This window comes from Pristis pectinata, chromosome 10 (assembly GCF_009764475.1).
Source record: "Pristis pectinata isolate sPriPec2 chromosome 10, sPriPec2.1.pri, whole genome shotgun sequence".
In the NCBI taxonomy this organism is placed as follows: Eukaryota; Metazoa; Chordata; class Chondrichthyes; order Rhinopristiformes; family Pristidae; genus Pristis; species Pristis pectinata.
In genome coordinates, this window is record NC_067414.1 from 8,761,351 (window position 1) to 8,774,656 (window position 13,306).

General features: G+C 46.3%; 1 protein-coding gene across 1 annotated transcript in view; it reads left to right on the forward strand.

The window, feature by feature from the left end:
• Positions 1-13,306, forward strand: part of LOC127574904 (potassium voltage-gated channel subfamily KQT member 5-like) — a 242,793-nt gene that overhangs the window by 215,574 nt on the left and 13,913 nt on the right. The window contains exons 7-10 of the mRNA XM_052024397.1: positions 921-1,020; positions 6,231-6,324; positions 9,494-9,520; positions 10,326-10,382. Coding sequence (XP_051880357.1) covers positions 921-1,020; positions 6,231-6,324; positions 9,494-9,520; positions 10,326-10,382 — 278 coding nt within the window. The remainder of the gene's footprint in view (positions 1-920; positions 1,021-6,230; positions 6,325-9,493; positions 9,521-10,325; positions 10,383-13,306) is intronic.

The following is a 13,306-nucleotide window of genomic DNA, read 5'->3' on the forward strand; positions in this document are numbered from 1 at the left end:
AAAACTATAAATTACAAAATGAATAAATAGTGCCAAAAAAAGGGAACAATGAGATAGTGTTCATGGGCCATGCAGAAATCTGGTGGCGGAGGGGAAGAAGCTGTTTCTGAATCATTAAGTGTGGGTCTTCAGGCTCCTGTACTTCCTCCCCGATGGTAGTAACGAGAAGCGTGCATGTCCCAGATGGTGAGGGTCCTTCATGATGGATGCCACCTTCTTGAGACACCACCTTTTGAAGATGTCCTCGATGGTGGCGAGGGTTGTGCCCGTGATGGAGCTGGCTGAGTCTACAACCCTCTTTCGATCTTGTGCATTGGAGCCTCCATACCAGGCGGTGATGTAACCAGTCAGAATGCTCTCCATCATACATCTGTAGAAATTTGATGACATACCAAATCTCCTCAAACTCCTAATGAAGTAGAGCCATTGGGATTAGTGTAGGATTGGTGTAAATGGGCACCTGATGGCCAGCATGATGTGGTGTGCTGAAGGGCCTGTTTCCATGCCGTACCTCTCGATGACTATGACTCCGTGACTCTGGCAATGGATGTTAAACCAATATTTTTGCCGGTCAGCATCAAATGTCTCTGCAGACCCTCAGCTGGAGCACTGGGTGTTGCGTTGGGCTCCATCTCATGTGTGGGATTTTGAGGGTTTACCGTGCACAGACTCAATGAGATCCTAAATGGTGAAAAAATAAATAAAAAGAGAGACGAATGAAAGGTTCTTTTTCATTCCTAATGCAAATTATGGAGCAAAATGATGGAGCTGTTCAAAATATTGCTGGACTAGAATGGGAAGGTAGAAGCAGGTTGGAGAGGGACTCAAGAATGCAGAACCCCAAGCTCCCAGCAACTTGTGTGGGTGTGTACCCAGTCAGAGCAGGTGAGACTGACGTGCCTTCATGACCTTTCTCATAGGGTATTCTTGGCTCAGGGTTTGCCTTAAAAGTTCAAGAGCAACATCGGCAGAAACATTTCGAGAAGAGGAGGCATCCAGCCGCCAGCCTCATTCAGGTAGGTCCAGAGCCGATCTACGCTGCAGTGTTGGGGACGCTGGGCCATTCGGTGGGTCTGTCCGAAATCTGGGACTCAGGCGAGGCAGGGGTTAAAAAAAATGTCGACACAGGAGGCTGCAGATGCTGAAATCTGCAGCAACAAACGACCTGCTGGAGGAACTCAGCGGGTTGAGCAGCAGCTGTGGGGGTGGGGGGTGGGGGGAAGGGGGGGAAAGGAACTGTTGACGTTTCAGGTCAAAACCCTGCATCAGGGCATTGACCCGCTGAGTTCTTCCAGCAGGTTGTTTGTTGCTTAAAGCAATGTAGTTTAGCCTCTGACAAAGGCAGTCCTATTATAAGACAACAAGACAAAGGAGCAGAAGTCAGCCATTCGGCCCATCGAGTCTGCTCCACCATTCGATCATGAGCTGATCCATTCTCCCATTTAGCCCCACTCCCCCGCCTTCTCACCATAACCTTTGATGCCCTGGCTACTCAGATACCTATCAATCTCTGCCTTAAAATACACCCAATGACTTGGCCTCCACAGCCACCCGTGGCAATAAATTCCACAGATTCACCACTCTCTGGCTAAGGAAAGTTCTCCACAACTCTGTTCTGAATGGGCGCCCATTTCGTAATGATGTCTGGTGTCTCTGTGACAGACTTGATTCACTGAATAAAACCTAATGATAAAGACTCAAGAGGCAATAGAAACATTATCTGTAATATTTCAGTAAGGCAGGATACTATCCTGGACACTATGGACGAGAGAGGTCTGGAGGAGTATGGGCTGGGGGCAGGTAAATGGGACTAGCAGAATAATGTTTCGGCACAGACTAGAAGGACCAAATGGCCTGTTTTCTGTGCTGTAGCTTTCTATGGTTCTATGGTTCTATTGACTGAATTAACAACAGTGACTCATGTTCAGTGAGTCACATACCTTGAGTCACATACAGTTACATGTATACAATGACTCATATACAGTGACTCAACCACCCCTCGCATGAAGTGACTCAAACCACATTCCTCACATAGAGTTACCCACATACAGATACTTAATTTGGGTTCCACCTGGACCATTCTGTTCCAGATCATGTTATAGCTTTGGCCCTAATGTGGACAAGTAATTGAGTTCTAAAGCTGAGGTGAGATTGGTGAGATCAAGGAGCCCCAGCAAAACTGAGAGAGAATATTCTTCACTGGATAAGTACATACCTAGCAGAAACAAAAACATTTCTAGTTCTTTAGCGCCAACCATCTCCATCTTAGGGCATCACTTCAGGAGTTCCTCAGGATTATGTCTGAACCTCAACCTTCTTAATCAATCATATTGCCTCGGTCATGATGTTTGATGACGACTGAACAATTTTCAATCCACTCGTAGGCAAAGTGGGAGTACCTTCACTGGATGGCAGCTCAATGATACCATCTTAAAGGAGATGTTTGGATGGGTAATAAATGCTAGCATTGCCAGCAAGGACCACCAAACACTAAAGTTACTAGCATACTGTAACTCGCACACTTTGACTCCAAAGCAAATACTGTCTGCAACCTTATCTGGCTATGGAACTACAACTAAGCACAACAATTTCTAATGAGAAATAAAATACCTCAAAGCACACCCAATAGAATCAAGAATGATATTAAATATACAAGTTAGATGTTTTTACTTTTGTTATTGATGTTTGTGTGATTAAGGTGCCAGAATTTCCAAAACCATTTTAGTCATTAGGATTTTCATATTCACTCAGCTTGATATTCATATGAAACTCCAGTTCATGAAAGAACAGAAGTTTATGACTTAATAAAAACAGTGCTACTGTAAGATTATTCTGACAATGAATTATTCTTTCTCTTTTAATTGGTTTCCTTCCAACAGAACTCCATGGGTTAAAGCCAGGCTGTAGAAGGCAGTTAATACATGCATCTATAGAGGCTCCCTCCTATCCCTCCACAGATCCTTCAGAACACAATGGTCCATTCTTCAGACACTAATCTTTAAAAATCCTTCCTCAGTGACTGAGTGCTGAGTGTGGACAGTGGATGCTGCCAAGTGTGAAACTCAGACTTCAGAGCATTCCGGCATGAATTTAAGCCTATCCCACATTCCAACATGAAACACAGGCATCAGCTGCGAGAGAGTGCCCCGTTTTATTTTACGGTCGTTACAGAACGGAGTGCCATGTGTCAGGGATGGAAAGCAGCGAGCTCGCGAGGATCATCTTTCACTGTAGGGGATGAAATTGATTAAGTAGTGAGGGCATGTTTCAGTGACTAAATTTGTTTTCTCTCGACTACAGAAGATTAAAGGATGATCTAATTGCAGTGTTAAAGATGATTAAGAGATTTGCCTGGGGAGATGGAGAACAATTATTTCCCCTGGTGAGGAATCAATTACAACCAGATCATTTGGAAGGTACAGCTTCACACAAAGGACAGTGGAAGTTGAGGAAGCTGTCAAAACCAAGTTGGGTTACATAGCAGGGTTATTAAGAGAGAAAAGTTGAGTAAAGCTACAAAACAGGCCTCCTGTCTCAGTGTTCCCCACTACAAAGATCGCTGAAAATACAATTAGGCAAATTATTTTTCTTTAAATATATAACTGGTGGTATAGTGGACAGTGAAGGTTATCAAAACTTACAGGGGGACCTTGATCAGCTGGGTAAGTGGGCTGAGGAATGGCAAATGGAGTTTAATTCAGATAAGTGCGAGGTGTTGCATTTTGGAAAGTCAAATCAAGGTAGGACTTTCACAGTGAATGGTAGGGCCCTGAGGAGTGTTGTAGAACAGAGGGACCTTGGAGCACAAGTACATATTTCCCTGAAAGTTGAGTCAAGGGTAGGCAGGGTGGTGAAGAAGGCTTTTGGCACGCTGGCTTTCATCAGTCAGGGCATTGAGTATAAAAGTTGGGAGGTCATGGTGCAGTTGTTCAGGACGCTGGTGAGGCTGCAGTTTTGGTCACCTTGCTACAGGAAAGATGTTATTAAACTGAAAAGAGTGAAGGAAAGATTTACAAGGATGTTGACAGGGCTTGAGGGACTGAGTTATAGGGAGAGGTTGGCCAGGCTGAGACTTGATTCCTTGGAGAGTAGGTCACTGACAGGTGATCTTATAGAGGTGTATAATATCCTGAGGGGCATAGATAGGGTGAATGCACTCAGTCTTTTTCCCAGGGTTGAGGAATCAAGAACTAGAGGGCATGGGTTTAAGGTGAGAGGGGAAAAATTTAATAGGAACATGAGGGGCAACTTTTTTTTACATAAAGAGTAGTATCCATGTGGAATGAGCTGCCAGAGGAAGTGGTTGAGGCAGGTACAATAACAACTTTTAAAAGACAGTTGGACAGGTACATGGACAGGAAAGGTTTAGAAGGTTATGGGCCAAACGCTGGCAAATGGGACTAGCTTGGATGGGACATCTTGGTCGGCATGGACCAGTTGGGCCGAAGAACCTGTTTCCGTGCTGTATGACTCTGTGACTCTATAACCACACGACTGGTATGGTAAGTCTGGCCTGGGATTCAAGAGGCTCTGTATAGAAACTTCCTTCTATCCCTTCACAGATCCTTGTGACCCATCCTTCAGGCAGTAACCTTTACCAATTCTTCCTCAGCGATCAGTAATTAACCACGGTACCAACATCCACAACCGCTTTCTATCAATACTACGCAGCATTGTGCTTGGTTTATTTAAACTCAGAAATTGTTTCAACGGAATATTATCCTGGTAAAGGTTGTTCCCAATATGAATCACTTGGTTCTAATGAGAGAGGATCACTTGAGTGGTATGAAGAACAGTAGCGGGGCAGTGAGGAATGTCCTTTCCATGCTTGGCATCGGGCTATATCGTGATACATTTACTTATTCATGGGACGTAGACGTCACTGGAAGTGCTAGCGTTTATTAGCATCTCTGATTGTCCTTGAACTGAGCAAACAGTTAAGAGTCAACCACATCGGTGGGTCTGGAGTCATATATAGGCCAGACTGAGGTAAGGACAGCAGATTCCTTTCCCTTGGGCTGTCCTCCTTGGAGTTCAGAAGAATGAGGGGGGACCTCATAGAAACATTTCGAATGTTAAAAGGCCTGGACAGAGTAGATGTGGCAAAGTTGTTTCCCGTGGTAGGGGAGTCTAGTACAAGGGAGCACGACTTCAGGATTGAAGGGCATCCATTCAGAACAGAGATGTGGAGAAATTTCTTTAGCTAGAGAGTGGTGAATCTGTGGAATTTGTTGCCACGGGCGGCTGTGGAGGCAAAGCCATTTGGTGTATTTAAGGCAGAGATTGATAGTTATCTGAGTAGCCAGGGCATCAAAGGTTATGGTGAGAAGGCGGGGGAGTGTGGCTAAATTTGAGAATGGAGTAGCTCATGATCGAATGGCGGAGCAGACTCGATGGGCCGAATGGCCGACATCTGCTCCTTTGTCTTATGGTCTAATCGAACATTAGTAAACCAGCCGGGCTTGTAATGACAATACAGTAACTTCCTGTTTACCACGAGCAGCTTTAGTTCCAGATTTATTTTAACACTTGAATTTAAGTTCCCAGCTGCTGTGCTGGGAATTGAACTTGTGTCTCTGGATCAATGGTCCAGAACTCAGGCTGCTGATCCAGTCACTTAACCACTACACTACCATATATAGGTCCCCTTGGGCTTGTGGTGTCTACAATATGGTGTACGTGAGCTAATACCTTTTAAAGTACTCCTTTAACACAGAACGACTTACTCGCGTGAATAAGTCACATGAATTTGCTTATTCCTCAATGGTTTTAATATTTCAATTTAAAAAGGATTTGATTATATTTAATATGTTAAGGTGTAAGAGGGAGTTAGTTCCCGCCACCATCCCCATTTAAAAGCAGTAGATCAGAAACCAATTCTTCCAGGAATTGTCTTGCGATTTTTATCGATGACACCTTTGGACCAATTTCACTTGCTGATTTTCTTTTATGCTTCTTTCCTACCCCAACCCGTTAACCCAAGGCTGCTTGGCGGTTTTACTCCACGGATGGGAGTCGTACCTACCTGGGAGCTACCTGGCGGTTCTATGAGAGTGTCCTGTCACCACTCAGGCATGTATCAAGTGCTTTGATCATGAATGCACCAACCATTTGGATTGTTTTCACTAATCTGCTTTTCTTTTCCATTTTTGTTTTATACCCCACTTCCGTTTCCCCCTCCCTCCCGGCCTTGTTTATTTCTCTATATATAAACATCTGCACGTAGTAAGTGTGGCATAGTTATGCTGCTGGTGATGAGAACTCGGTTTCCATAGCAACCTGGAAGCCACATTTGAACGCCTTGCATATCTGCAGCCCCGCAAAGTAGGTACAAAACTGGCAGCTGATGTCGTACGTTGGCGTCTGTGTCCCGGCTTGTGGCTATCCCATGCTTTTTGAAGCTGACTCCCTGTGTTCTCGTGAAGCTGCAGCTGTCCAAATAGCCATTGGCAGGATCCAGTTACCCCTGCACCAGAAAACCCCTGCATCGCTAGGCAAGCAGAGTTAAAAGAAAAATGTGCAGAAGAATTTTTCCAGACGATTAAATTTTTTAAAACAGGGGTTTTGTTTGTTTGAAAATCCGATAAAAAAACTGCAAATCTGAAATAAGAACAATAATTGCTGGAAACACTCAGCTGGTCAGTCAGTATCTTTGGAAAGAAAAACAGGAGTGAAGGGTCTTGGACATGAAACGTTAACTCCGTTTCCCTTCACACAGATGCTATCTGAGCTGATGAATGTTTCCAGTATTTTCCTTTTTTATTAGTTTTTTTCACCTAAAAAGTATCAATAGGAGTTTGAATCAGTTCTCACCAAAAATTGATGTACTTCCGGGCTTCACTCCCTGTTGCCCACAGTGTACAGCGCTGTCCACACGTGCCATTGGCCAGCCCTGGATTCACACTCCATTCTACATGGACAATTATGTTAAGGTCATTAGCCACAGGTTCATGGGATTCAAGGCACTCTACTGGTCTGTGAAGAGTTTGATGGGGCAGAATAGAGAGAGGGGGAGCTTTACTCTGTATGTAACCTCTCCGGTTTCTACCCCAGGAGCCATCTCCCACCATGTGCCCAGCTTTCTGACAGTTTTTCCTGATGTTATTCTGTCTCATGAAGAGTAAATGGTTAAGGTGTCATGACACAAATCTGCAAGTGTTGGCAGCATAAGGGTAAGGGACAACTGGATCCCGTCAACACTATCTCTCTGCTGTTTCACTTGCATGGCGTACGTTTGAGATGATAGTTAAGAGCTTTCCTGGCAATGCCTGCACTCTGGGGAGGGAGTGTCACACACACACATGCACGCACACAGACACACACGCATCCCACACACACACCCCACACATACACACACCCCACACACACACACACCCCACACACACACACCCCACACATACACACCCCACACATACACACACCCCACACACACCACACACACACACCCCACACATACACACACCCCCCCACACACACACCCCACACACACATACACACACCACACACACACACCACACACACATCCCACACACACCGCACACATACCACACACACACAACACACACACCACACACACACCACACACACACCCCACACACACACTACACACCACAACCCACACACACATACATACCACATACCAAACACACACATACACACACACAGAGGCATAGACACACACACCCCACACACACCCCACACACACAGCACACACACACACCACACACACATCCCACACACACCGCACACATACCACACACACACAACACACACACCACACACACACCCCACACACACACTACACACCACAACCCACACACACATACATACCACATACCAAACACACACATACACACACACAGAGGCATAGACACACACACCCCACACACACCCCACACACACAGCACACACACACACCACACACACATCCCACACACACCGCACACATACCACACACACACAACACACACACCACACACACACCACACACACACCCCACACACACACTACACACCACAACCCACACACACATACATACCACATACCAAACACACACATACACACACACAGAGGCATAGACACACACACCCCACACACACAGCACACACACACCACACACACACACCACACACACATCCCACACACACCGCACACAACACACACACCACATACACACACCGCGCACACAACACACACACACCACACACACACACACACCACACACACCGCACACATACTATACACACAACACACACATCCCACACACACCACGCACACACCACACACACATCCCACACACATCCCACACACACACACAGACACACCCCACACACACACACCCCACACACACACCCCACACACACACCCCACACACACCCCACACACACACCCCCCCCACACACACACCCCACACACACACACACACACACCCCACACACACACCCCACACACCCCACACACACACACCCCACACACACACCCCACACACCCCACACACACACACCCCACACACACACCCCACACACCCCACACACACACACCCCACACACCCCACACACACACACCCCACACACACACACACACACCACACACACACCCCACACACACACACACACACACACCCCACACACCCCACACACACACACCCCACACACACACCCCACACACACACACCCCACACACACACACCCCACACACCCCACACACACACACCCCACACACACACACACACACCCCACACACACCCCACACACACACACCCCACACCCCCCACGCACACACCCCACACACCCCACACACACACACCCCACACACACACACACACACCCCACACACACACACCCCACACACACACACCCCACACCCCCCACGCACACACCCCACACACCCCACACACACACACCCCACACACACACACCCCACACACCCCACACACACACCCCCCACACACACACACACACACACACCCCACACACACAGACACACCCCCCACACACACACACAGACACACCCCCCACACCCCCCACACACGGATTGTGAGGAGTGCAAAGGGAAAAGAGGAGGGAGCCCAGCACATGGAGAAGGGATGTGGCAGGGTGAGAGGACGTGAGGAGAGAGGGTGAGCGGGGTCCCTCAACCCTCCCCAGGAGTGCAGGGTTACAGTCCGTATCCTGTGCCCTTGAATGTGCCGGGCAGCACCCCTGCCTCATCGCGCCCCGGTGTGGAGCTCAGCCCCTCATGCTTTGGCTCTTGTGTTGGCTGCCGTGTTTACCTGTGACTCTCCACTTCCCACTGCAGGGATCCGTGCAGTTTTGCTTAACCTGCCCCAGCTTCTCCTGCGAGTGAGTTTGACAAGTGCTATCCCTGTCCGGGTGTGAGCTGGACGAGGGCTCTTCAGCTGTAATGACTTTACAGTGGGTGGAATTGTTCAATCACTGTTTCTTTTCATTACTTTCTGTCTGACTCTGTTTCCTTTTACCAACTAACCCTGAAGAAAAGAGCAAGGAGAGCCTCTCACCAGGTTTGTTCCCTCTTACCAAATAGCAAAATTTCACTGTTATATTCAGGTTCTCAGCTTTTTAAATCTCGCTGCAAACTAGTATAGCTCCTGGTTAAAGAGGCGGGGCAAATGTGACTGACATACCAGGGAGATGAAGCTATTGCCTCTGCCTTGTTTTCCCTTTATCCCGTGAGTCTACTTTAAGTAAAAAGATGAAGTATTTATTGTCCAACCCACTTCCCAATTGATTTGGCCCAGTATCGAGTCCACCCACTGGTATGTGCAGGGACATGATGTGGCTGAGCTTACATGGGCTGTAGAGAAGGGAGTGTTCCTTGCCCCACACAGTGCTTCACGGGTACAGAACACTGGAACTCGGTAGCTGTCGCTAGATGCCTTCCGTCCAAGAGGGGACAGAGCACTGAAGCCCACGTGTTGCCTGTAATTCTGCTTCCCCCCCCACCCAAGGATTCATCTTATGCTCTGTAGCCCCTGGTGACGAAGCATACTTTCATAATCATTCAGTACAAACCGGTCTGATTTCTCACCACAAGACCCTCAGCAAGAGCTGAAATACCAACAGGAAATTCATCCCTGATATTGACATGGAAGGATTAGCCAATCCTGATGCAGTGTCCTGGGCCCGTATCTATGGGAGACACTCCCTCCCCAGGCACGCATTGTCCCTCAGCCACTGTGTAAAAGTACAAGGTTGCTGTGAAAAGTGACAGGAGGAAGAAGGGGTTATTGTCAGTCGTTATTGCTCAAAGTGTTTGGTGCATTGGTCCGTTTTTAAATTGCTCCTCTATCTCCCCTCACTTCCTAGTAAGCCTTTTAATAATAAACAGAAGCTCTTCAGGAAATACACCTCCCGGAAATATAGGTATCATCTGCTCACATGGTCTTTGGGAATGCCATTAACAGCAGCTGCATGCTCAGTTATCCCCTCTTGCCCTGTTGAAGGGGTTTCACATACAACTTCCTCGCTCCCTTAATTGTTTACGGAAGCGTTTGCTCTGCGTTCCCTCCCTCTCCCTCTTCCTTCCCACTTTCTATTCCCCCCCTCCCTCCTCTTCCGCTCTCTCTCCTCCCCAATCCCCTCCTTCCCAACCTCCTCCTTCGCTTCCCCACTTTTATCTTGCTTGCTGCCTGCAGATCCCGACTAACTGGGATGGACTTTGGTCACTGCCTTTTCTCAGCATGGTCTTTCGTACTCGCAATCTCTTCCATGCAGAAGTGGGACAAAAGGCTCCTCCAGTTATTGAACAGCACTCAGGTCGACCCCTGCAATGATCCCTGACGGCCCTTCCATGAAACTGATTGCCCAGATTTTGTTTTAGAGTTAACCATCAGCACTCACCATTCCTACACTGTGAGTCAAACAGCAAGTCCATCAAGCACACATGAGCAGCTAAATGCAGAATCAGAAAGTATACCAATCTTCCATTTTATCCCACTGGGAAGAATGCCTTTGAAATGTACACTGCTACAAGCTTAATATGGTAGACAGAAAACTTGCCAGAATGAGTTAGGGCTTGCATTTTTTTTAAACTTTTTGAACTATGTGTTAAATCTTAATCTTTATCCAAACAATATCTCTGGTATTGAAATTTAACTTCTGCAACTGTGGTCTCATTTGTTCAGATTTTAATTATTAGTGGAGATTTGAAATCTTTTTTTTAAACTTTAAAGGGTGCATTACTGAAATAACTAACAGTGAGCCCAGTGAAAACCCTGTAGAAGGTTTGTGGGCAAATGTCGGTATTATGCAAGGCCTCTCATTCACCACTTAGAGTAAAACACTACCCATTATGTGGGGCTGAATCTCTCACTGGGAACTGTTCATTAACCGCAGAGGATGTTCACACCGTCGACTGCCTGCAAGGAATGCGAGAGTTTAACTGCACTCGTCAACCTGACTTTCGTGCATTCTGCATGCTCACAAATTGTTGCATTCAGCATGAAACTTCTGTCAGTTGATTCACGCTCATTGCTCATGAGAAACATACAGGTCGAGGATTTGGCACTTGTAATGTTGCACAGAAAGGCTCTCGTGGATCAGGAAACACTTGGCAGATCACCAGTCAGATATTGTTCAACAGTTGCCCAGTTCCCTTGCTATAGTCATATCCGCATGGTAAATCATTCCCTTTCTGATGACCTTCTATATCTAGACACCTTCAGGCAACATTCCCCTTGATTCTTCCAGGACTAATCCTCAAACTGGTCTCTTCATAACTGCTTGATAATTGATCTCCTTCCTCTAAACGAGTCTGAAGACCTTTGTAAAACTGAAATTGATTTGCTTAATTTCAATCATATAATGTGATTGGAACTTCTGTGTGGCCTATGTGGTTATTTGTGTTTAGCTCATTTCATAGAGCCTGGTTTTACTATGCCCTGGTAATTGGAGTGAAGCACCTGCACTTTTTAACTCTTTCTCTGTTCCTTTACCCTACATCTCTGGTCATTAGTGGGACAGAGGGACCTTGGAGTACAAGTACCTGGTTCTCTAAAAGTGACATCACAGGTAGACAGGGTGGAGAAAAGGCTTTTGGCACAATGGCCTTCATCAGTCAGGGCATTGAGTATAGAAGTCAGGATGTTATGTTGCAGTTGTACAAGTTGTTGGTGAGGCCGCATTTGGAATATTGTCTTCAGGTTTGGTCACCCTGCTACAGGAAAGGTGCCATTAAGTTGGAAAGAGTGCGGAGAAGGTTTTATGAGGATGTTGCCGGGACTCGAGGGACTGAGGTATAGGGAGAGGTTGGGCAGGTTAGGACTCTTTTCATTGGAGCATTGGAGAATGAGGGGCTATCTTAAAGAGGTGTATAAAATCATGCAGGGCATAGATAGGGTGAATGCACTCAGTCTTCTTCCCAGGGTCAGGGAATGAAGAACTAGAGGCCATAGGTTTAAGGTGAGAGGGGAGAGATTTAATAGGAACCTGAGGGGCAATTTTTTCACCCAGAGGGTGGTCAGTATATGGAACGAGCTGCCAGAGGAAGTGGTTGAAGCAGGTGTATTAACAGCATTTGAAAGGTACTTGGACAGGTACATGGATAGGAAAGATTTAGAGGGATATGGACCAAACATGGGCAAATGGGATTAGTTTAGACGGGAACCTTGGTGGGCAGTTGGGCTGAAGAGCCCGTTTCCGTGCTGTATGACTCTATGGCTCCGTGACTCTGTGACTCTATGATATTGAACCAACGATGCAAATGGTTTAATTGCTCAGTTATATAATCTTCTAAAGAACATAAACATAAAGGCAGACCAGTAGTAGTTAATTTAGCAAAAACAAAAAGGGAAGGCCCCAAGACAGCAACTTTAAAAATGTGTATGAAAGCTAGAAAGTTAAAGCAAAAAAAAGATAATGCAATTAAGAAATTGACAGAAAGAGAGAGGCCGATTAAAGAAGCTGACACATTTGGTCTCCATATTGCTAAAATGGTAGTTAGCAACAGGAAGGTGTGATGTCCAGGACTTTGAGAAGAACAGTCAACAGAAGTAAAATTTTGCCCTGTCCATGTTCCCCTTTACTTAGGTGGGATTGGGGAGTTAGATTTTAACAGCTGTGAGTAATTGGGTTTAATGAGCCAAGGTGGTAGATCATTGGAAATCCAGCGTTAACCTACCAACTTCCAATAGCCTGCAACAGAAAACCTTCCTGGGAGAAGCAGTTTAGTAATTTCAACATCATATGGTTAGGCAAATCTGCAATGAATGCTACAGGTTATTGGCCTGGATTGCTAACTCTGTCTCTCTATCCAAAATGAGTGTTTCCAACATTCACTTCCTATTATC